Source organism: Agelaius tricolor, unplaced genomic scaffold, assembly GCF_023055355.1.
Source record: "Agelaius tricolor isolate 1412-34295 unplaced genomic scaffold, bAgeTri1.0.p SCAF_17, whole genome shotgun sequence".
In the NCBI taxonomy this organism is placed as follows: Eukaryota; Metazoa; Chordata; class Aves; order Passeriformes; family Icteridae; genus Agelaius; species Agelaius tricolor.
Window position 1 is genome coordinate 18,800,144 of NW_027269277.1, and position 24,154 is coordinate 18,824,297.

At 55.5% G+C, this 24,154-nt stretch overlaps 1 protein-coding gene across 2 annotated transcripts; it reads right to left on the reverse strand.

Moving 5' to 3' along the window:
- Nucleotides 1–236: 236 nt before the first annotated feature.
- Nucleotides 237–23,355, reverse strand: LOC139597436 (BTB/POZ domain-containing protein KCTD12-like). 2 transcript variants are annotated; one of them, XM_071442786.1, is made up of 5 exons: nucleotides 20,252–20,701; nucleotides 10,569–10,625; nucleotides 8,267–8,389; nucleotides 4,021–4,116; nucleotides 237–1,363 (listed from the first exon to the last, which is right to left on the reverse strand). In XM_071442786.1, exons 3-5 carry the CDS (start codon nucleotides 8,322–8,324, stop codon nucleotides 552–554), a joined length of 966 nt encoding a protein of 321 aa, XP_071298887.1. In that variant the 5' UTR covers nucleotides 8,325–8,389; nucleotides 10,569–10,625; nucleotides 20,252–20,701; the 3' UTR covers nucleotides 237–551. The 2 variants fall into 2 exon arrangements, with proteins under 2 accessions (XP_071298887.1, XP_071298888.1); XM_071442787.1 differs by lacking the exons at nucleotides 237–1,363; nucleotides 4,021–4,116; nucleotides 8,267–8,389 and adding an exon at nucleotides 23,233–23,355 and having other exon boundaries at nucleotides 20,252–21,574.
- Nucleotides 23,356–24,154: the final 799 nt, after the last annotated feature.

Below are 24,154 nucleotides of genomic sequence, written 5' to 3' on the forward strand. Positions count from 1 at the left end.
AACGTTTCCCCAAACACTTCCCTAAAAGCTTCGCCAAACACATTCTTGAACACTTCCCCAAACACTTTACTGACCTGGCTCCACATAAAAGGCATAAAAATGTGGATCTGGTCCCCCTCTCCACAGCCCCCAAACCCAAGCAATTCAGGGGACTCCATCTCCCAGCCACTTGTAGGGTTCTGAAAAGCCCAATTCCCACCTCTGCCCCGAAGCCATGAGGAGACTGGAGCTCATTTCGGACACCAACTCGATTTTATTGCTTGAAATGCCAGGGAAACTCAGTCTCAGAAATGTGGGAATTTCTGCTGGTGCTGAACACCACCCTGGACATCCTTCCTTGTCCTACCCCCTCCAGCTGTGCCTGTGCCCCCTGAGGCCGTGGAGCATCCCCTCCATGGCCGAGGTGGGGACAGGCTTGTGACCCTTTCAACATTGGGATGGGCTCCACGAGCCACCTCTGCTCCTCACTTTGGGAGCGTGGAGGAGCCACTGCTGGGACAGCCACCCTCCAGCCTGGAGAGATCATTCCTGGATGGGAGCCGGGTCTGCTCTCAGAGCTGGTACTTCCTCAGCAGCTCGCTCTGCCACTGCCGCTTCTTGTTGGGAAAGGCGGCCGGGATCCTGATCCTGCGGAACTCCTCGATGCACCTGCCCAGCTCGGACTGCAGGGCCTGGCGCTCCTCGCTGCTGCCCGTGGTGGTGACTGTGGTGGTGGCCGTGGAGGTGGCCCTGGTGGTGGCTGTGCTGGCCGTGCTGCTGGCCGTGCTGCTGGCCATGGTGGTGGTTGTGGAGGTGGCTGTGCTGCTGGCTGTGCTGCTGGCTGTGGTGGTGGCAGTGGTGGTGGCAGTGGCAGTGCCCACGGTGGTGGCAGTGGTGGTGGCAGTGGCCTTGCCCACGGTGGTGGCAGTGGCTGTGCCCACGGTGGCCTCCAGGCCGTTGTCCCTGAGCGCGGCCCGGTCGCTGTCCCGCCGCTGCTTCAGCTCCTGCAGCCTCCTGAGGGAGCTGCCCAAGTCCAGGGTGCTGGGCCGGGCTGGGCTTTCCTCGGGGGCTTCAGGCCACGGCGGGGACCCGCTGGGGCCGGGCTCGTTCCTCCCGGGCTGGGCGGCCCTGCCGGGGCCGGGCTCGTTCCCCCCGGCCTGGGCGGCCCTGCCGGGGCCGGGCTCGTTCCCCCCGGGCTGAGCGGCCCTGCCGGGGCCGGGCTCGTTCCCCCCGGGCTGAGCGGCCCTGCCGGGGCCGGGATCGTTCCCCTCGGGCTGGGCGGCCCTGCCGGGGCCGGGCTCCCCGGATCCCGCGGCATTCCCGGCCTCAGGCGGCTCCTGCCTCCTCCCGGGGCTCTCCCTCGGCTCCGCAGCATCCTCGAGGGCTGGGAGGGAAAGCAGAGAGGAGTGTGAGGAGCAGGACATGAGGGAGGTGAGAGACCTGCTGGGAATTCTTCTAAAAATACACCTGGTGGCAGAGATACAAAACAAGCAATGAACTATTCCTATTTAAAATCCCCACCCTCCATTTTGCCTCCTGCACAGAAGCATAAAATGTCAAGGGGGACCTTCTTTTTCCTTGAAGACTTTTGTAAGGACAGAGTTGGAATTTTTCCCCCTTTTTCCTTCCTCTTTTTTTTTTTTTTTTCCTCCCTATTTTGACATTTGCTGAGCAGCTCCAGCTCTGTAGTTGCTGGAGGTGGAAGCAGGAATGTCATCCATCAGCAAGCAGAACCCTCGAAGGATGGATTTTCTTTGGCAAATCTCTCTGGGAAGTTACAGGAATGAATCTTTGCCCCAAATTCTTTGCGTGATGGGATGAAGCCTCAAAGCTGCTTTAATCATCTTATCTGTGAACCTGGGAGCTGCTTTTGGGAAACGTGGAGCTGAGGCTGGGGAATTTAAGCACCCAAATTCCCAGGAGGAGCCTCCAGCTGAGCTGAGGAATGAATTCAAATCCATCAGTTCCTCTCCAGCATCTCAGCTCCCAGAGCATCCCATGACTGTGGCTGCTTCAGGATAACATTTATTTTCCAAAGTTTTCCATTTTACATTCCATTATTCCTGTCTGAGGCACTGTTCAGGTCACCAGGCTGAGAGCAAATCCAGGTTTCCAGGGAATGGCTCCTGAATATTCCTCCTATCCCACCCGCCTGATGTCCTTTGGGTGGTCTGGCAGGGCTGATGCCAGGCTACAAACTCACATCCCTACAGTTTCCGTGCTTCTAATCTCAGAATCCTGGAATGCTTTGGGGTGAAAAGGACCTCAAAGCCCCTCCAGTGCCACCCCTGCCATGGGCAGGGACACCTCCCACTGTCCCAGGAGCGCCCAGCCCCAATGTCCAGCCTGGCCTTGGGCACTGCCAGGGATCCAGGGGCAGCCCCAGCTGCTCTGGGCACCTGTGCCAGGGCCTGCCCACCCTGCCAGGGAACAATTCCCAATTCCCAATATCCCATCCATCCCTGCCCTGTGGCACTGGGAGCCATTCCCTGTGTCCTGTCCCTCCATCCCTTGTCCCCAGTCCCTCTGCAGCTCTCCTGGAGCCCCTTCAGGCCCTGGCAGGGGCTCCGAGCTTCCCTGGAGCTTCTCCTGTCCAGGTGAGCACCCCCAGCTCTCCCAGCCTGGCTCCAGCCCTGGAGCAGCTCTGTGGTCTCCTCTTTCCTGTAGCTTTGGACATCTCATTTTCCTCCTCAGTTTATCTTTCCTGACATTTGAGCCCCTCTGGCATTAAGGGGGGGTGACCCCTGGATGATCCAAGGACACCCCACAACCCTGAGTGTCCCTCCAGCTGCTGCACTGGGGAAAGGAACCAGCCTGGCTGATTTGTCTGATCTTTTCTCCCACAGATTTTCCCTTCCCTGGTGCCTCTTGTGCTTTAGAGCTCCAATTAAATTCAGCAGCGACACTTCCGAGCAGCCCCGCGGAGCCGCTGGGATCCTGCTGGGGGCAATTACCGGCTCCTGCCGCGGGGCTGGGGGGAGCACACACCACTGTGCCACCCCGGGGGGAGCACACAGTGTCCCCACACTGTCCCCACACTGTCCCCACCCCGGGGGGAGCACACAGTGTCCCCACACTGTCCCCACCCGGGGGGAGCTCACAGTGTGCCCACACTGTGCCCACACTGTCCCCACACTGTCCCCACACTGTCCCCACCCCACGGCTCCAGGACAGAGCTGTGTTATTCCCGAGGCTGCAGCAGGGACAGGGATGGGCAGCTGGGTTTGCTGCTCTCCCACGCTGCTTCCATCCCCAGGGATGTTGGATGGGAATTTTATTCCCCTCAGCATGGATGGGGGGGAATAGGACATTCCTGGGTGATCCCAAATGAGGGATCTTAAAATTCCTTCCAGCTTCTTAAACTTGGGTGATGTGGGCCAAAAAAAATGGATAGGAGTTTCCAAATGAGCTGGAAGAGCACGTTGGGTTTGGGAAGTGTGGGAAGGGGGTACCAGGGTGCATCCACAGCATCCCCAGTGTGTATCCTCAACATCCCAGTGCCCAATCCAAACCAGCTGCTCCCGTGCCAGCTACTGGATCCTGTCAATCTCAGGGCCTGACTCTGCACAAATTGTTCTGCTTTATGGGATTAATCCAGCTGGGAACAGCACTGGGAGCTGCCCCTGCAGCTGGGCCAATGTGCTGTGGTACCCAGGCCCTGGCAGAGGGCCCTGGTAGTGCCAGTGGTGCCAGCTGGATCCCCAGGGAATCCTGATCCCTTGGCAGGAGGCACCAAGCTCAGGTGCAGAGGTGTTGGAGCCCCAAACTCATGACACAGGTGGCAGAAAATCCAGTTTGACTCTCCCTGGATTCTCCTTTTGTAATTCATTCCTGCTGGTGGAAAAGCTCAGCAAGAAGCTGGGGGGAAAAAAAAAAATTCCAAACAGCAAAAGGCACCTTCTGAAAGACCCTGGAGCCCTGGGAAGGAAGGGCCTTCCTGGGAATGGTGGGGTCAGGGATTTCAGGGATTTTTCTGAGGGCTGGGGTTCCTTGGAGGGGAGCTGCAGCTCCCTGGGCTGGAGCAGAGCTGGACACTGGTACCTGCAGGTGTTGGCTCCGTGTGTTCCAGGGATTGTCCACTCCCTGCAGTGTCCCGTGGTGGGCAGGAGCTCTGCTGCCCTGCTCCTCCCAGGTTCTCTGTGAGAAAAAGATTGGGAATTGCATAAATTATGGAGATGTGCTCACAAACATCACCCTGTGGGTATGGAGCTCACAATTCCATCTTTTGTAGGAATCTTGGAGGCCTGGAATGATTTGGGACCTAAAAGCTCATCCAATTCCACCCCTGCCATGGCAGGGACACCTTCCACTGTCCTGGGGTGCTCCAAGCCCCAGTGTCCAACCTGGCCTTGGGCACTGCCAGGGATCCAGGGGCAGCCCCAGCTGCTCTGGTAATGTGTGCCAGTTTTATAGGGATGTTCGACTTTGCAGGATCTTGGTCCATGTAGGGGTAATGTGATTGCAGGAAATGCCCTGGAGATCCTTCATCTAAATTAAATCAGTGTTTGCTGAGTGCTTGTGGATATCCACAGGCTGCAGGAATGGCTGGAATGTGGGAATGCCTCCAGCCTGGAATCGAGGCTGCATTGCCTCATCCCTGGCAGTGTCCCAGGCCAGGCTGGACGGGGCCTGGAGCAGCCTGGGACAGTGGAAGGGGTCCCTGGGCATGGCAGGGGGGATTGGGTCACCTTTAGAGTCCCTTCCAACCCAAGCCAGTCTGGGATTCTGTTCCATGACTCCGGAGCATGGGATGCTGCACAATTCCGACCTTTTTAGCCTTTAAATCCGCGTGTCTGTCGGACTGACAGATGGAGATCTAACTCCAGCCACCTTTTGTTATCCAGGACTTCAATCCCTTGGAGCTGGAACAAACCCGTCCAAGGGTTTCAAGGGTTTTGTGCCTTTAATTCCCGGCCAGCTCCCGCCGGGATCTAAATCAGCCCTGGCCACTCCGCCCCCTGAGCGAGCCGATATCCATCAGCACCTAATTACTGTTCCCGTTCATCCCAGGGCGCCTTTCATCTCCAATTCCTCCCGATTCTCCCGATTTCCTCCCTCCCTGGAGCTGGCAGGGCCCACGCCCAAGAGCTGAGTGAGTGGAGCAGTGTTTGGGGCTGGAATTTTGGCTGCCTTCATCACAGTTGATTCCTGCAATTCAATCCATCCCCTGTGCAGCTGTTCTTGTTACCAAAACATTCCCTTTTTTGTTTTTTTGGGAGCTCTGCTGTAGGTTTTAGGCGGTTTCCTGTGGATCTGTGCAGTCCAAGTATTTTTTTCACGCTTATTTTTATCCATATATATAAAATAGACACATTTAGTAGTGGATATTCCCTGTCACTGATTAATTTAACACCTGTTCTAGTCTGCTCCAGTTCTGGCATTCCCAGGAAAACAGAGAAAAAGGACAACAAATCCCGTCTCCAAAGGTCTCCCAAATTCCCTCTCTGAGGGAATATGACCACACTGGCTACAAGCAATTTTTAGGGGTGTATCTATAAAATATACCTCCTTTTCAAAGTCCTAAATGTAGTCATGTCTAGAGGTGAACATTCTGAATTGGGCACTCTGTTGCAGAAGCTCTGGCTGCCCCAGCCCTGGAAGTGTCCAAGGCCAGGTTGGATGGGGCTTGGAGCAACCTGGGACAGCATAAAGGTGGAACAGGATGAGTTTCAAGGTCCCTTCCAACCAAACCATTCTGGGATTCTGCAGATTCTCCCAATCCCCTCTCCAGAGGGCTCCCAGCTCTTGCTGCCTTCTCTCCATGGGCAGAAGTTTTGCTTTTCCCAGAGCTGGGATGCTGCAGCTCCTTGCCCAATGCTTTGGGATAAGATGGATGGGATGAGCAGGAGGAGCTGTGGGGCTGCTCTGGAAGTGCAGCCAGCTGAGGGAGTGAAGGACAGCAGCTGTCCCAGCCAGGGCTTTGTGTGGTTCCCTGACTTTTCCAGAGCAGCCACTCCAGCTTTGTGGCTGGGGTGGGAATTATGAGGGATTCAGACTCCAGAGGTCAAACCCTGGGGACAGGCAGAGGCCTGGGCTGGTGGGAGCCACGGAGCCATCCTGCTCTGCATCAGCAAAACACTGGCTGGGCTGGAGGGCTTGGCACCACGGGCAGCAAAAGCAGCTTTCCCTCCCTGCCAAGCTGTAGCTGCATTTCTCTTCACAGAGAAAAGCAAGGCACAACTTCCCAAGAATAATTCTGAGACTCACATTCTCTGAACCTCAGAGAGAGAAAAACCAATTCTTATCTCATTTACTGCTCCTGTGTTGTTCACAAGTACAATGCATTGTAAAAGATTGCTTACCTAAAAAAATTTAATAATTAAATAACTTAATTAAATTAAATTCTACCTAAAAAATTAATAATTAAATTCTAGTGTGAGTGTTTTGATTCATTAGCCAATTGAATCCATGTGTGTGTGTGTCAGGACTGTCAGCTGACAGTCACGAAATGCTGTGCAGTAAAAGGCAGTTGAGTGCTTAGCAAATTCAGCTTAAATGTAATATAGAATAATATAGTATAATAAAGTAATTAATTAGTCTTCTGATAAGATGGAGTCAGATGCATCATTCTCTCCCCTGCATTTCCAATACCAAGCCAATCCCTTTGGATTCCCCAAAAAGTTTTTCCAGGCCTCACACAGCTGCCCAGGGCAGGGGTGGAGCCCCCATTCCTGGAGGGATTTAAAATCCCTGGGGATGTGGCATTTGGGGACATTGAGTATTGCCACACTTGGGAATGGCTGGGCTATGGTCTTAGGGGTCTTTTCCCACAGAAATAATCCCATTATTCTAAGACCTGCCTATTTATTGGGATTGGTGATGCATAGTGTGGATGGCAAAACTTTGCTAAGAATTCTTCCAAGAGGAGCTGCTGCTGGTGAGCCTGAGCTGCATCTGTTTGGAAGTGTTGGTTCCCACCTGGAACTGCTGATCCCCACCTGGAATTGCTGTTCTCATCTGGAATTGCTGATCCCCACCTGGAAGTGCTGACCCCATCTGGAATTGCTGTTCTCACCTGGAACTGCTGATCCCCACCTGGAATTGCTGTTCTCACCTGGAATTGCTGATCCCCACCTGGAATTGCAGTCCTCATCTGGAATTGCTGATCCCCACCTGGAATTGCTGATTCCCACCTGGAATTGCTGATCCCCACCTGGAACTGATGATCCCCACCTGGAATTGCTGTTCTCACCTGGAATTGCTGTTCTCACCTGGAATTGCTGATCCCCACCTGGAATTGCAGTTCTCACCTGGAAGTGCTGATCCCCACCTGGAATTGCTGTTCTCATCTGGAATTGCTGATTCCCACCTGGAATTGCTGACCCCCACCTGGAATTGCTGATCCCCACCTGGAATTGCTGTTCTCATCTGGAATTGCTGATTCCCACCTGGAATTGCTGACCCCCACCTGGAATTGCTGATCCCCACCTGGAATTGCTGTTCTCATCTGGAATTGCTGATCCCCACCTGGAACTGATGATCCCCACCTGGAATTGCTGATCCCCACCTGGAATTGCTGATTCCCACCTGGAATTGCAGTTCTCACCTGGAATTGCTGATCCCCACCTGGAATTGCTGTTCTCACCTGGAATTGCTGATTCCCACCTGGAATTGCTGATCCCCACCTGGAATTGCTGTTCTCACCTGGAATTGCTGATTCCCACCTGGAATTGCTGATCCCCACCTGGAATTGCTGTTCTCACCTGGAATTGCTGATTCCCACCTGGAATTGCTGATCCTCACCTGGAACTGCTGTTCTCACCTGGAATTGCTGATCCCCACCTGGAAGTGCTGTTCTCACCTGGAATTGCTGTTCTCACCTGGAATTGCTGATCCCCACCTGGAAGTGCTGTTCTCACCTGGAATTGCTGTTCTCACCTGGAATTGCTGATCCCCACCTGGAATTGCTGTTCTCACCTGGAATTGCTGTTCTCACCTGGAATTGCTGATCCCCACCTGGAAGTGCTGTTCTCACCTGGAATTGCTGTTCTCACCTGGAATTGCTGATCCCCACCTGGAATTGCTGTTCTCACCTGGAACTGCTGATCCCCACCTGGAACTGCTGATCCCCACCTGGAATTGCTGATCCCCACCTGGAATTGCTGTTCTCACCTGGAATTGCTGATCCCCACCTGGAAGTGCTGTTCTCACCTGGAATTGCTGTTCTCACCTGGAATTGCTGATCCCCACCTGGAATTGCTGATCCCCACCTGGAATTGCTGTTCTCACCTGGAATTGCTGATCCCCACCTGGAAGTGCTGTTCTCACCTGGAATTGCAGTTCTCACCTGGAATTGCTTCCGCCGTGTCTCCCTTGATGTCCAGGATGGGCTCGGAGGAGGACATGGGTTTTTTGGGGCTCTGCTCTGGTTCTGAAGGCTCGGGAACAGGAAGGCTGAGCCAGGAGCTTCCTGAAAATCAACACCCAAATGAGAAAATCTTAGAAGGGAAATGATGCACAGGGAATGTGGGAAGAGTGGTGGATGGGAATGGAATCCAAAGCACCTCCCAGAGTGCCACACTAAGTTCCCAGGATGAGGAATGATCAGGAAAACTCCCAGTGCCTCCCAAACCCTTCTTGGTGTCATCCTTGAGATCTGGGCAGTGCCTGTAACCACATCCCACATTTTCCACCAGGAATTGCTGTTCCTTATTTGGTCCCACTCTCCTGCCTTTTTCCTAAACCTTTCTATCCCCGCATTTCCATATATTGCCTCATTTCCATGGATTTACAAACAGGGAGGAATACAAAATGTTTATCCTACACTGGGATTAGTGCTTCAGCATTCCATCGTTTCCTTGCCTGACATTTCCACACAGACACTTCCATTTGCCACCCAGCCTGGATGAACCTTTGGATCCAGCTGCAGTTCCTGCCTCATCCAAGGGATTTGCCTCTCCAAGGCTGAGTGTTGGAGTGGGATCATCCCATTGGCATAGAGAGCAGCAAATCCCCTGTGTGCTCCAGTTCCACAGCTCTTCCCACCAGGCAGACAGGGAATCATGGAATCATCACCCAGAAAGGTCACCCAGGACACTCCCACCATCCCAGGCTGCTCCAGCCTGGCCTTGGACACTTCCACAGCTTCCCTGGGCACCCTGTGCCAGGGCCTGCCCACCCTCCCAGTCAGGAATTCCTTCCCAATATCCACCTAACCCTGCTCTTCCAGAGGTGGATGCAGACTTTCACCAAGGCCACCCTGATTTGGGATAAAGGCAATCCTGTTCCACCTGGCCATGGGAGGCAGGGGATGGAACTGGGTGCTCCAGCTCCCCAAACCCCCAGAGCTGAACAGGATTCTGTGTTCAATGGTTGCCAGAATCCAGGATAGCAGGAATTTGCCCAGAGACAGCCTGGCCAGGCTGGACCTCCAGGATCCATTATGATCCAGAAGAAGGTGCAGCCTCCAGGAGATGGCAGCAGGATCCCAGCACCCCCTGTGCCCATGGCCTCCCTCATTAATTGTGGCTCCTGAGACAATTCCTGGCTCTTCCCAGGCTCTAACCAGGGTGTCCTGCTTCTCAGGACAACCAGCATCATCCAGGGGTTCTGTGGTCACCCCAGTGCAGCTGGAATGGTTCCATTCCTAATTCCAATTAATATCCCAGAGCAGCTGGTTTTGCACCCAGTTAAGTCCCAAAGTCCTGGAGGAGGGAATCTGAGCTGAGCTCCATTCCAGTGGGGAATTCCAAAGCCTTTTGGGCAGAACAGCACCTAGACAGGACACGGGGACATGGCTTGGGATGGAATTCCTGGCACACAAGTGCAAGGGGAAAGATTTTCTGTGGAATAAGAGCAATGCTGAATTTCATTCATTTCATTCATTTCATTCATTTCATTTGCACAGCTGGGCTTCTCCAGGTGTTCCCAAACATTCCAGCAGAGCTCCAGGGCTCTGGATTCCCTCTCCCACGTGCTGACCTGCAGCCTGTGCTTATTAAAGATTTAAAAGCCAAGCTGTCAGTGCTGCTCTGGGGATGGACTTTTCCTCTTATAGCTCTATCCCTCTAATTCTAATAGGATTGGGGAGAGGAGGCGGGGGCTGGAGCAGTGCCAGGAGCCGAGGGACGGTTTGCTCCTTCCAGAGGCTTTGCACACCTTGGTGGAGATTTCCAGAAGTTTGTTCCTCTTCCAGCTCCTCCCGTCAACTCTCTGGGATTTTGGGTTAATCCCTGGGACAGTGGGAGCAGAGGAGCTGCTCTGTCCTGGTTTTCCCTCATCCCAGGGATAACAAAACCCCCTCCCTGTGCTGGCTGTCTGTGCTCTGCTCCGCTGGAAAAGCTGCATTAATCCCATTTTATTTCAGATTTCAGATGGGCACTTGCTGCTTCCCAGGGTTTGGGAAGATTTCAAAGCCACCACTGGAAAGTGTTGGCTCAACTCCACTTCCAGCCTCAAATCCATCTTGTCCTACAAACACTATGGCTTTGGGGACATTCCATGGATGTGGTGAAGGGGTGGAAGCACCGAGGAGCCACCAAGCTCTGGGACCCTTGGGAATCACAGCCACTGCTGAAACTCAAATGCTTGAGATTCTTCCTTCCCCCAGTGCCAGGTTTCTTCCAGGACATCCTTTTCCATGGATTTACCTGGAAGGCTGCAGTGCCTGGAGAGCTGCCTGGAGAGTTGGCCTCGCACAACAGGACCTGGGAACAAAGGAGAAGGTTTGGAACTGGATCTGTTCTCTGAGATCATGGAATTCTGGTGACCTCCCTCCACACCTACACACCCACGTGTGGGTATGGATCCTTCTCCAAAGTCATGGAATTCTGCTCTTCCACATCCACACCCCCACTGGAGAGGGATGCAAGGAAAATGAGTGCTGTGGTTCTGTCCCCTGAAAAATCATTCCCTGGGATTTTCCCCTTGGATGTGCCATGAGGCCAGTCAGGTTTTATTTTCCAAAATATTTGGGCTCCTCCCACATTTCCTGCCTTTTGGAAGTTGAGAAACCCCTTAATCCATGGGAAAGTTCTCCAGATCAACCCCATCCCAATTTCAGCAAGAGTTGCCCCTGCACCAGCAGAGACCAGGAATGGTTGGAAAGGGAATTTTGATCCCGGATGTCCTGTAGGAGCAGGGCCAAAGCAATGTCCTGGTGCATCCTCTTCCCCAGGATTTGGGATCAGATCAAGCCTGGGCACCAAAACAGCCCAAGGTTTTTCCACTGGAGAAGTGAAGTAGCCAACCTCGTGCTCCTTGGAAGCCTGAGGAGTATTCCCTGCTCTCCATCCTGGAAATCCTCAGCTGTGAAATGGGATCAACAACCTGCTTTCCACTCACAGGGAAGCAGGGGAAGTCTGGAGTCATTCCCAAATGCTTTATTAATTCCATGGCTTTTGTTGGAAGCAAAGGGGGCTGGAATGAGGCAACTCTGCCTGGCTGGAGCCAGTTGCTATTGGAGTTTTTCCTGGAAACCCATTAACATAACATGGGGAGGGAGGTGAAAATTACCTTTAATACTGAAATATTGTTGGAAAGGGGGAAATTGGGATATTCCATGTGGGAGCTGAAGGAATAAACACACTTTTTACCCAAAAAAGGGATTTTCTGCACTGTTTCCAGCCCTTCCTGAAAAATTTGCACATGGTTCTAATTAACCCTAAAGCTTCATTAATGATCAGTTTGGCACCAGTCATAATTAATCCCAAATGGGCATTTTTCCATGGAATAAAAGGTTTACCTGAGCACATTTGCAAATTCCATTTAGAAATTGTGGCTGTGTATTAATTAAACTGAAATAATAATTAAAACCCTTCTAACCCTTCTAAACATGGGGGGAAAAATCCTTTGCTTTTATGCTCGGTCCACAAATTTGTGCCTAATGGAGAGCAGTTATTCCATTTTCCTGAGGGCTCTTGGATAAAGGCCATCCAAGAAGCTTTTAAGGAAAATTTGGAGCCAAGGGGGGATTGTTGAACTTCCAGCATGGATTAAGAGCTTATTAAGGGAGAGAAAAGGAGGGATGGAATCAAGAGTTTGCTCCCAACATATAAATAATGGAATAATGGGATATTCCCAAGAGGCCAGCTCGGGATGAAGGGCGTTTATTACCCAGGAAAGGGGCAAAGAGGAAAATGGAGGAAATGGAATAATGGGGTGGTGGAGGTTGGTGGGAAAGGACCTTGGCATCAGCTCTGATGGAGAATCTTCCAGTGGCATGGATAGAATGACAAACAGGACACAGGAATGTGCCTTGGGAATGTCCCCTGGATGTTTCATAAACGTTGGTAGCATTTAAGTCAACTTCAGAGACTCGGGAGAGAGCTGGGAATGTTCACCTGGGGAAGGGAAGGATCCAGGGAGAGCGGGGTAAGGCCAGGAGGGGTTTTATCTTTGTTTGTTTTTGTGGAAGAATTAATCAGGAAATTGCAGCACTCTGGGCTTTAAGGTTGGAGTTAAATCCCTTTAAATCAGTGGCTCCAAGCTCCTCCTATTATTTAAATAATGGCTGGGGATTTTTGTTTGATTTGATTTTGGTCTTCAGAATAAAAAGAGAAAAAAGAAAGCCCACAAACAAAATAAACCAAGCAAAAGAAACTTCCCTGGATCAGCACAGAAGAGCTGCTCTGAGCACACCCGAGGTGCTCCAGCTGTTCCCAGCCCCCTCCAACGCTTTCATCCAAGATCCAATTAATTATCTGCAGTACACGGAGCTGCTGAGCTCATCCTCCAGCACGGGAGGTCACAGTGACCATTCCGAGCCCCAGACATTGGATACTGGGAAGGAATTCCTGGCTGGGAGGGTGGGGAGGGGCTGGGGTAGAATTCCCAGAGCAGCTGTGGCTGCCCCTCGATCCCTGGCAGTGCCCAAGGCCAGGTTTGAGGGGCTTTGGAGAGCCCTGGGATAGTGGGAGGTGTCCCTCCCATGGCAGGGGTGGCACGGGATGGGATGGGATGGGATGGGGTGGGGTGGGGTGGGATGGGATGGGATGGGATGGGATGGGATGGGATGGGATGGGGTGGGGTGGAATGGCCTTCAAGGTCTCTCCCAGTCCAAAGCATTCCATAATTCCAGGCTGCTGTTGCTGCAGGATCCAGTGGGAACACGAGCAGGGCAGGTGGGACCAGCCCCAGCTGGAAGGGGCAGATTCTGGGCTGGGAAGGAGGGGATGAAGGAAGGTTCCTGCCCCAGGGGGAACCAGCCCCTCCCAGCAAATCTGGGAACAGAGCTGGGAACAAACACAGGAACAGAGCTGGGAACAGAGCTAGGAACAAACTTGGGAATAGAGCTGGGAACAGAGCTAGGAACAAACTTGGGAATAGAGCTGGGAACAAACCTGGGAACAGAGCTGGGAACAGAGCTGGGAACAAACCTGGGAACAAACCCAGGAGCAGATCTGGGAGCAAATCTGGGAACAGACCCAGGAACAAACCTGGGAACAAACCTGGTAACAAACCTGGGAATAGAGCTGGGAACAGAGCTGGGAACAGACCTGGGAGCAAACCTGGGAATAGAGCTGGGAACAAACCTGGGAACAGGGGAACAGAGCTGGGAACAAACCCAGGAGCAAACCTGGGAGCAAACCTGGGAACAAACCTGGGAACAAACCTGGGAACAGACCTGGGAACAAACTCAGGAGCAAACCTGGGAACAAACCTGGGAGCAAACCCAGGAGCAAACCTGGGAACAAACCTGGGAACAAACCTGGGAACAGAGCTGGGAGCACGGGGAGGGTTCCTGGCCCTGCCAAGGCTCGGTGACAGCAGCCAGGAGTTTGTCCTTCATTTCCATGAAATGACAGGGCTGGATGACCTCAGCTCCGGAGGGAGAGGAACCGCTCACAGCAGAGATCCCTGGTGCCAAAACCTCATTCCTCATCCAAATACAAATGAATCCCATTGGAAGGAAGCAGCTGCGCTTTCCAGGGGCAGCGGTTTGCAGGGGCGGGGGGGGATTAAAACCACTCCGAAATGTCAGGAATTGGGAGGAGTATTTAGCATCAGCACCTTATGGCAGCCCCTCAGTGCCTGCTCAGCTTTCCAGCCGGCTGGAAATGCTTTCCTGGCCCCTTTTGCTGACTTCGGGAAGACCGGGAATCCTTCCAAACCAGGACCTGGGGATTTCAGTTCCCCTGGAGCCAAATTCCCGTTAAAGGCAGCGGCTCGGAGTTAATGTTTTTTTTTTGTGTGTTCCCCTGGGGGTTGTGTTAAATCCCCTCCAGGCACGCAAAGGACAATAATAATTTGGGAATAAAATGGGAAACGTTGGCTGCGCCCTCGCTTCCCTCGGGTTTGGAGCTGCTCCACCGAGGCGGCTGAAGTGACAGTGACAGGGATGAGGGGCTGGGAAAGCAGCTGGGCGTTTAAAAGGTGCAAGAATTGCAGGAAAAATCGGGAATCCCAAACGTCAGGGAGGCTGAGCCTGCTCCAGAATCCCTGCTGGGATCCCTTGGAGTGATGGAGGCCCGTGGCTGCTCCTGCCTGCGCTGGGTCTAGGGAGCAGCCGGGGTCCCCTCCCTGCACGGGGGATTTTTAGGGTGCCAGGTTTGCTGCTGCACCCCCCTGACCCCAAGGGGATCCCGTGGGAGCAGAGGCATCCCGGGATCCAGGGAAAAACCCCTTTCCTGGGAAGCATTTGGGGTCCGTGGCGGCGGAGAGGAGCAGGGGAAGCTTTGGTGGCGGGAGGTTGCGAAACAATTTCCTGTTTACTTCTCTCTTTTCTCGGTTAAATGCAGACTCTGCTCCTGAAATGTCACTTGTGGCCTGTCCCTGTCGCCTCTCATGCCTTTCCTTCACCCTCAGACCCTGCACCCTCCCGGCTCAGGATCCCTGCAGCTGGAAAAGGCCGCTCCCAATGGGAGCTCCTCAATGGCATTTAATCCTTGGAGTTGATTAAAGCGCTCCATTAACAGCAAATTAGGGACTAATGGGAATAATGGCTGTGCTCAGGGAGTGATTCCCGGGAGAGGGAACGGCACCGAACAGCTCTAATCCCTTGTTCTGCCGGAGAGGGGAAGGATTTGGGTTTATCCTGGGGTTTTTTGGCTGGAAGTCCCAGCCCCAAGGAGCTGATGCCCAGGTGGGGCCAAGCAGTGAAACTCGGCGGGGTTTTTATCCTGCCTGGTTAAAAACAGCTGGAGTGAGCTGGAAAACGTTGGGTGGGGCTTGGAAAAACCTGGGATAGTGGAGGGGTCTCTGCCCATGGAGCTGGATCAGCTCTAAGGTCCTTTCCAGTCCAAACCATTCCATGATTCCAGGACAATATTCCATGGTTCTCTCAGTGTTTGGGGTTCCAGATGTTTTCAGGCTGTGTTTGAGCAGAGCAAGGATTTCCCCACATCCCAGAGGGGAGGGCACTCCTGGAATATCCTTTCCATGGCTCCCAGCAGAGCTCTGCTCTCCAGAGCAGCCCCACAGGGACCTCAAAGGACCCATTTCCTCTCGCTGTGCCTGGGGAAACTGAGGCAGGGCAGGCTGGGCGAGGCACAAGCCCCACTTTGAGGTTGTTTTGTTGTCCCTTGGTGTTCTCCAGGTCCCCAAAGCTTCCTGTGCCCTCCTCATCTGACCCCAATAAACACTCCCTGTCTGGCCAATCCCACAGCACAAGGCTGGAAAACTTGATTTTTCCTTTTTTTTTTTCGCAGTTTCCTTTATTTATTCTTTTCATCTTTGAGCCTTAAATATTTGGGCTTTGTTTGGGTTTGTGGGGCTGGGCCCTCCCTAGTCCCGGAAAGGGCCCCAAACCAAAGCCAAACAAACCTTGATCCCTGCAGGGTCCATTCCTGGAGGGCTGCACTGGATGAGCCCTGGGGGTCCTTTCCAGTTTGGAATATTGCATGGTTCTAACTGGATGGGAACTCAAAAGCTGAATTTTGAGGGAAAAATCTGATTTTTCAGGCCATTTTCCTTGTGAAATGGCCCCAAAATCTGCAGCCCCTCATGCCTGCTCCTGCTGGGAAGGGGCTGTTGTTCCTTGGAGGAACATTCCAGGGATTTCATGTCCAGGGAACAAGGTGCTCCTCCTCCCTGCTTCCCACAGGATCCTTGGGATGATGGCACAGGACCATGACAAGGCTCCATCTCCCTCCAAAATTCCAGATCATGGAATCCCAGACTGGTTTGGGTGGGAAGGAACCTTAAATTCATTCCTGGTAGGAGTTTTTAGGGGTGTGGGGGTGAAGGAAGGATTCATCCTTTAAGGATGCTGGTGGGCTCTGCATGCTGGTGGATTTATCCCACTGGGATTTATCCTGGAGGAGGGAAAGGAGGGACAGCAAACATTGGGATGCAGAGGTTGTGCTTTGGCTCCAAAGTGATTTAGTTGGAATCTGGTTAAGGTTATTTGCAGGAACATCTTTCCCTCAGATCCTGTCCAGCCCTCCTGGAGCAGGGGGAGATAATTCCCAGCCATCCATCACCTGGAATGAAGGCAAACATTTTGGACTGCCAGAGCCTTTGAAGGAAACCACCTGGACATGCCCAAGTCCAGCCTGCTTAAGCTCAGCACAAAGTGTCAGCACAGGTTGAAGGAGATTTATTTGGCAAATTCTCCAGCACTCTCCAGAATCCAACACATCCAACAGCTCCCAAAACCTCCAAGGGACCCAAACACTCGTCTGCCTTCCCCCTCCTGCTCCCCACAGCCCTGGGAAGGAGGCCCAGAGGTCTCTCTGTGGCCAGAACACAGCAGCTGCAGCTGCTAAACCGAGCTCAAAGCCTTGTTTTGTTAAACCCCTCCTGACAAAGCATCCAGGCTGCAGTTTCTGCACCAGGAATTGGAAGATCCCCCACTCTCCAGTGGTTTTTCCCAGTGCTGGATGCTCATGTTGTTAAAGGGAGGTTTGGGGGTTTATTTGTTAATATTAATAAGATTTTGGAGGGAGCTTGGAGCAGCCTGGGGTGGTGGGAGTTCTCCCTGTTTCTGGCAGGGGTGGGACTGGACTGGATGAGCTTTAAGGTCCTTTCCAAGCCAAACCATTCCCTGGTTATCTGAGAGAGGAAGGGGTTGGTTCCACCTTCCAGCTGCTTCTCCCCTCTCCTCCAGCACCAAATCCTTTCCATTGCAACATTCCATCAAATCCCTTGGACTTTTGTGGCAGGATGGGATTTCAGGACTGGGAATGGGATTTTTGTGTCCCCCTCTAACCCCCACAGGAGCCTCCTTGTCCCATGGGATTGAGCTGCTCCACGAGGTGGGGAGAGCTCAGCTTTGGGACTCCTCTGCCTCCAAAGGTGCCCCTGGAGAGGGGCTGGAGCCAGGCCGAGGACACAAAGTGTTTCCAGATGTTCTCCAGGGGTGGCAGAAGTGCCTGATGGAGACAGATGGGATCTGGCTTTTCCTTAAGCTCAGTTTTAGTGAGGAGCAACCAGCAATTTGTGGGCAGGTGGCTGCCTGGGAGGGCAGAGCCAGGCCCAGCTCCTGCTCTGCCTCCCTCCCTCCCACCAGGGGTTTTATTTTGGGATGAGGCTTTTCCAGGAAGCTGGAGATGAGGGGCTGGGTTGTGCTGCCCCTGGGGAAGTGCCCTTGGGAATGTTCTTTGAGGGAACATTCCTGGCTGTGTGCAGGGAGGGCAGGCGCCTTCCCAGGGACCCACAGGGGATCTGCTGCCTGGACACCCCCTGGGACCTCCCTGCCTTAAAACCCATCCCAAAGCCATCCCAAAGCCATCCCAAAGCCATCCCAAAGCCATCCCAGCCTCATTCCCAGCAGGATGAGAGAAGCTGCTGAGTCCTCAGGGCAGGGCAGATTTCAGTAATCCCAGGGATCCCTGCCGGCCCTGGTTTTCCCAGACAAGGTGGATAATCCCCCCTGGAACGTGCCAGCCACCCCTGCTCCAGCTCTGCTCTGCCCCTCGGGGTGCCAGCATTCCCAGGGATGAGCTGGGCCATCCCAAACCTCTGCCAGCCCTGGAAATGCAGTGGGGGAGGAGGATCTCGGGATGGAGCTCCTGGAAAAGTGCAGGATGTGCCCCCAGCAGCACCTGGCTTAATCCAGCAGGAAGCTGAGGAGCAGGGTCCTGTCCTCTCGGTGGGAAGGGAAAACCAGCTCCAAGCACAAACCCAGCAGGGAAGGAGCTGGACAAGGCTGGATTCTCCCTGGGGGTGGGAGGTGCTCGGGGCAGCACAAGGACAGAACAAGCAGAGAGCTCTGGGTGGGCTGGACAAGCCCAAGGGATGGCCCAGCAGGGGCTCAGGGTCTGGGAATCACAGAAATATGGGAATATTCCCAGGAAAACCAGGCAGCATCAGGGAATCTCCACCGTCTCCCTGAGAGCTCCCAGCTCACTCCAGCCATTCCCTGCCTGGTTCTTCCCAGCTTGCCAGGATTGTTCACAGGAGCAGAACAATCCTCCCTGAGATGCTTTTCCATGCCACCACTTCCCTGCAAGTTTGATCTATTTGATCCAAGATCTTTCCTGGGGATCAAATGAGTCAGGTTCTCCTCCCAGCCATGACAAGGACACTTTTCCTATAAATAAATACATGCAAGGAAAAGAAACAACCCCAAAGTGGGTGCATTTTTGTGGAGATGGATCTCAACAAAAGGGTTTTTCATGAAGTCTCAGTTTCCAGGAAAACCATTGGGCTCTAGAAGGATTCAGGCATAACCCCTGCTCTTGTTTCCTGTGGGGGATCAGCCCTGATCCCAGAACTGCCACATCAAAACCCCCGGAATGGTGACTCTGCCATTCTGGTTTCTCCCTCATGCAAAAATTCCTCCTCCCAAGAGATCAATTTTTCAGCCCAGTTCCAGTGGGGAAAAACATCAAAAGAGCCCCATTTCCCACAAGGCAGCAATTTTCTTTCCCAATCCTACTTAGGAAAATCTCGAGTTCAAAAAGATAAAGCGAATATGGAATGCAGGTCCCCTCCCCCTTTATTTAAAGGTTTTCTTTGTGTGCACACAGAGCTCAAGTTCCTTTTTCTTGCCTTTTTAAAAGCCTGTTGTCATTTCCTCTTCCAGAGGTTGTTGGAATGAGGAACAGGACCATGAAAAATGTCAAAATACCATTTTTGCCTTCCCCTTCTTCAGGAGAGAGGGAGAACCTGGTTTGAAACTTCTGCTGGCCCCAGAGCCCTCCCTCCTCTCCAGGAAGGAGCTGCAAACCTTCCTCCCACATGAATCCCAAGCTGGAATGGCCCCTTGGATGCTCTCCAGCCAGGGAGGAGATCCTGCAGCTCCAGGAGCTTCACAGGGGCTGGGGTGGGTGCTGGGAGCAGGGATGGAGGGTGGGAGAGGGGATGGAGGGTGGGAACAGGGATGGGTGGTGGAGGAGCAGGGATGGGTGGTGGGGGAACAGGGATGGGTGGTGGGGGAACAGGGATGGGTGGTGGGAGCAGGGATTGAGTGTAGGAACAGAGATGGATGGTGGGAACAGGGATGGAAGATGCAAGAGCAGGAATGGAGGGTGGAGGAGCAGGAATGGAGGGTGAGTGCCAGGGATGGATGATGGGTGCCTCGGGTGGATGGTGGGTGTCAGGAATGGGTGGTGGATGCCAGGAAGGGGTGGCAGAGAACCAGGGGACAGGCACAGGCAGCAGACAGGGACATCAGGGACATCAGGCTCACCTCCCCTGCAGGCTGAGGCCGTGTGCCAGAGCTGGGGCTGGGCATCCCCCAGGGTGATGAGCTGCCCTGGGATCCTGCCCAGCAGGAACAGGAGGGGCAGAGCAGGGCCCAGAGGCTCCCATAACTTTGTGTTCCTTCCTTCCTTCTCCTATTGGAGCCCCCCACCAAACCTCCCCTGTCCTGTGCCAGCTGGGCACGGGGCACGCGGCCACTCCGGGCTGTCCCTTTATTCCTCATCCCCCACTGGGGCAGAGCAGCAGCAGCTCCAGCCCCAGGAGGGCCTGGAGAACTGGCATTGGAGACACCTCATGGGAGATCACCCAAATGGCCAAAATTCCCTTTGCTGGGTGAAGCTGTGGCCTGACTGCCACCTGAGCATTCCAGCCTCATCCCCGTGATTCCCATTGTTCTCCCAGGAAAAAATGAAGGGACTTTTTGGCTGACAAGGCTCCAAGGAGTTGGAGAGCTGTATAAGCATTTTACACCCCCAAGCACACCAAACCTTCCCCGCTCCCCCCCACCTCCCTCACAGAACATCTGCCCCTCCCACCCTCCCCAAAATCCCCCCAAAATCCCTCCCGAGGCACCCCGGAGCCACGGCGATGTCTGAGCTCAGAGCTGCGAGCACAGGGGGAGCCTCTCCCCTTCCCAAGAGCTGCCAGCCTCAGGCTAAGCTGCTTACAGGGCTCCTGCCAATCCAGCCGTGCTGCCAGGCTGCCACTTCCCAACCCCCACCCCCTCCCTGCCTCTGCTTCCCACCTTTCCCATGTCTTTATCCCAAGGGTTCCTCTCCAAACCCCCGGTGTGTGCAGCAGGATCCCGTGGAGCTGCACGGGACACAGAGCCCAGTCCAGTGTCCAAGCCCATCCAGCTGCAGGAATGCCAGCCCAGAGCAGTGTCCAGTGTGTCCCACCCCTCCCACCCAGCCCATGTCCACAGCAGTGTCCGAGTCCACACATCCAGGGAGGGTTGGGAGCGACTGCAGAGGTCACGGAGAGGGAGGAAGGTTGGTGGTCAGCAGCTGCTACAAGGAAGAGCTGGGCAGGTTCAACGTGGAGCAAGGAGGAGGGAAAAAAACCCAAGAACCAACTGAAAAGGAGGCAAAGGGAGGACGCCGGGATTCGGGGATGGATCTCTACCTTCTAGGCCACAGCCAGCATGTGGGGACGGGAAAGGGACAGTCAGCGGTTGGTTGGCGGAGGGTTGGTTTTGTGTCACTCACGATAGAAAACATATTCGGTGTAAGAGGTCCAGATCCTGTCGTCCGTCTGCTCGTGGGCGAAGGCACAGGTGCCCGTGGAGTTGCAGGCCACCATGTGGAAGCCGGCATCGGCCAGTTTGTCAAAGGCTTGCTCCAGGAAGGTGAATTTGAGGTAGTACCTGGACGTGTACCTCTCCGGGGGCCTGTCCGGGTCCCTGCTCTCGTTCAAGGTGTCCCCAAAGACCTCCTTGGCCAGCGAGGTCTTGCCGCACACCATGATCCGGGCCACCCTGCGGAACTTGGCGTCCGTCTGGCTGTCCCTGCCCAGGGTGTAGGAGCCGCGGTAGCCGATGGTGATGAACCCTGCCCTGCGGCCCTCGGTGCTGGGCGGCGCGGCCGTGGCGGCGGCCGAGCCCAGGCTGCGCGCGGCGTCCGCGCCGGGGGACGGCTCCTCGGGGTCGCTCTGGCAGGGATCGTCCCCCAGGGAGTTCTGCTCGCTGAGCTTGGGCACCAGCAGCTTCACCAGCTCGGGCAGCATGAAGTACTCGGCCTCGCGCTGCAGCCGGCCGCGCTCCGGGAAGTGCTCGGGCAGCACCAGCTGCTGGTCCCGCATGTAATCCAGGATGTAGCGGAACAGGAACCCGTCCCGGTCCACGAAGAAGCGGCCCTTGCTGTCGCGGGCCAGCGAGCGCACGCTCTGCTGTGTGAACATCTGCCAGAGGCGGGAGCCGGGCACGCTGAGCAGCGTGGGCAGCCGGGTGATGTACACCTGCCCCCCCACGTTCAGCTCGATGATGTCGGGGAAGGGGCTGCTGTCCTCGCTGCCTTTGGCACAGCTCGCCGGGTCTGCCAGGGCCATGGTGAGCTCCCGCTGCTCCCTCCTGCAGCACAAACAGGTCACAGCCGTGTTAGACCTGCCAGAAAACACAGCCCACTACCCTGATCCCGGCTGACTGCAGGGCATCCCAAGCCGTTGCCCCGGTCCCAGGTGATTGGGAAAGATCCCAAGCCTGATCACACATGGAATCATAGAATTGTTTAGATTGGAAAAGCTCTCTAAGATCATGGAGTCCAACCCGGCACTGCCAAGCCACCACTAAATGCCTGGTTTGGGTCAGCAGGCGGGCAGGACCAGATCCTTGTCTCTCCAGGAGCCTGGAAGTCATCTCTCTTCCCCAATCCCTGGCTCCTGGAACAAGCAGCATTGTCCACAGCCACCTCCCCTCCCGTGGCTCACTGCCCGTGCCATCTCCACCTGAGCTCTCCAGGCAGCAGAGGGGCTCAGCCTCTCTGCCCAGGAAGGTGCAGGGACGTGGGGCTGCTGTCAACAACAGGAAAGGCAGGGCTGTCACACCCTGGGGACCCGCCAGCCCCGCATCCTGCGGGCAGCAGCTGCCGAGGGAGGAGTTCCCGGTGCAGGGGCCCCGCAGAGCCGGGGCTGGAGGGGTTGTGGTGCCACACAGGGAGCACCCCGGGGGTGCTGGGGAACAGCAGCAGCAGCTCCCTGAAGGACAGAGGGACAGAGGGACAGAGGGACAGAGGGACAGAGCCTTTTGGCACTCCTGCTCTGTCCTTGCTCCTGGAAAGTGCTCAACACGGACTCGCAGCCAAGCTGGGAGATGGCAGAGCCTCTCCAAGGGGCTGGGACCAAGACAAATCCTGGGCTGCTGCTACAGCAATTGCTCCGTGGCAGATGCCACGGATTTGTACATTTTCCAAAGGCAAGCCGGTTCTTGGATGTCTCTTGACACTGCAAATCAGCAGCTTACATAAACCTGGCTCAGCAGCCGGAGCCTGGATCCATGCCGTGCTCTGTGCAGGCATTTGGGAGAGCACGGAGGGAAGGGGTTCCCTGAGCTGACCTCCAGCTCTGCCCCCTCCCTGGGTGATCTCAGTCCTGCCCTGGGTCTGCTCGGAGGTTGGGACCCCCCAGGACTGGTCCCACACCCAAGGAAGAGCCCAAGGGTTCTCCCCGTCCCCATGTCCTGCCACAAAGATTCCCAGGAGCTGCTCCAAAGGATCCCAACACAAATTCTGGAGCAACTAAAGGACAAAGACAGAACTCTGTGGGCACTTTCGGGTACGGAGGCAGAGCTGAGCCAGGGTTCCACTGCTCCTCCCGGCTCACAGGGAGAATCGTCTTTGAACAAGGAGTGACTTGGGCAAGGAAGAGACGGAAGGATGGAAAGAGGATCAGAGCGGTCCCGGCTTCCCGGTCCCCTCCCGCAGTGCCTCTGGCTCCCTTTCCCTGGCGATTCCATGCCCACGGCACAGCCCAGCGGGCAGCAGCGGCCGTGCCCGGAGCTCGCATCCCTTTGTCAGGCTGGGGGCTGCCCGTGGTGGGCTGGGGGCTCGGGGGGCACGGGCAGAGCGGCCCCGCTGTCCCCTCTGCCCGCCCCAGGCGCGGACCCGGCGGTGACAGCGGCGGTGACAGCGGCGGGGACCTGAGCGGGGACAGCGGCGGGGACAGCCCGGCTCAGCCCCGCAGCCGTCCCGGCGCTCCCCGGCCGCGGGACCCCGACCCCGCCGCCCCCGTTACCTCGGCAGGGCGGCCCGGCCGCTCCGCTGCGCTCCCGCCGTGCGCTCCGGCCGCGCCGCTCCCGCCGCTCCTCTCCGCCCGCCCGGCCCTGGCCCCGCCGTTTTATGGCCGGGAAGGCGGCGAGCGCCGTCCCCCGCTGTCCCCGGGACCGCCTTCCCCCGCCTGCCTCCGCCTCCATCCGACCAGCCCCCACCGCTCCCGCATCCCCCGTGAGCCCATCCCGCTCCCGTGTGAGCCCATCCCGCTCCCCTGTGAGCCCATCCCGCTCCCGCTCCCCTGTGATCCCATCCCGCTCCCGTGTGAGCCCATCCCGCTCCCGCTCCCCTGTGATCCCATCCCGCTCCCGTGTGAGCCCATCCCGCTCCCGCATCCCCTGTGATCCCATCCCGCATCCCCTGTGAGCCCATCCCGCTCCCCTCATCCCCTGTGAGCCCATCCCGCTCCCGCATCCCCCATGAGCCCATCCCGCTCCCGTTCCCCTGTGAGCCCATCCCGCTCCTGCATCCCCTGTCAGCCCATCCTGCTCCCTGCATCCCCCCCATCATCCCCTGTCCCCGCATCCTCCCGCTCTGGTACCGGGCGGGACTGACTGGGGAATTGCAGGGGCGCCCTCGCCATCGCCTGGGAATGCAGCCTGGGAATGCAGCGGGGATTGTGAAAAAGGAGGGAGAGGGATGCGGCCAGATGGTGCCAGGACAAGGGGAACAGTTTTAAACTAAAAGAATGGGGATTTAGGTGGGATACTGGAAAGAAATTCCTCCCTGGGAGGGTGGGCAGGCCCTGGCACAGGTGCCCAGAGAAGTTGTAGCTCCCCCTGGATCCCTGGGAATGTCCAAGGCCAGGTTGGACGCTGGGGCTGGGAGCAGCCTGGGATAGTGGAAGGTGTCCCTGCCATGGCAGGGGGTGGAACTGGATGAGCTTT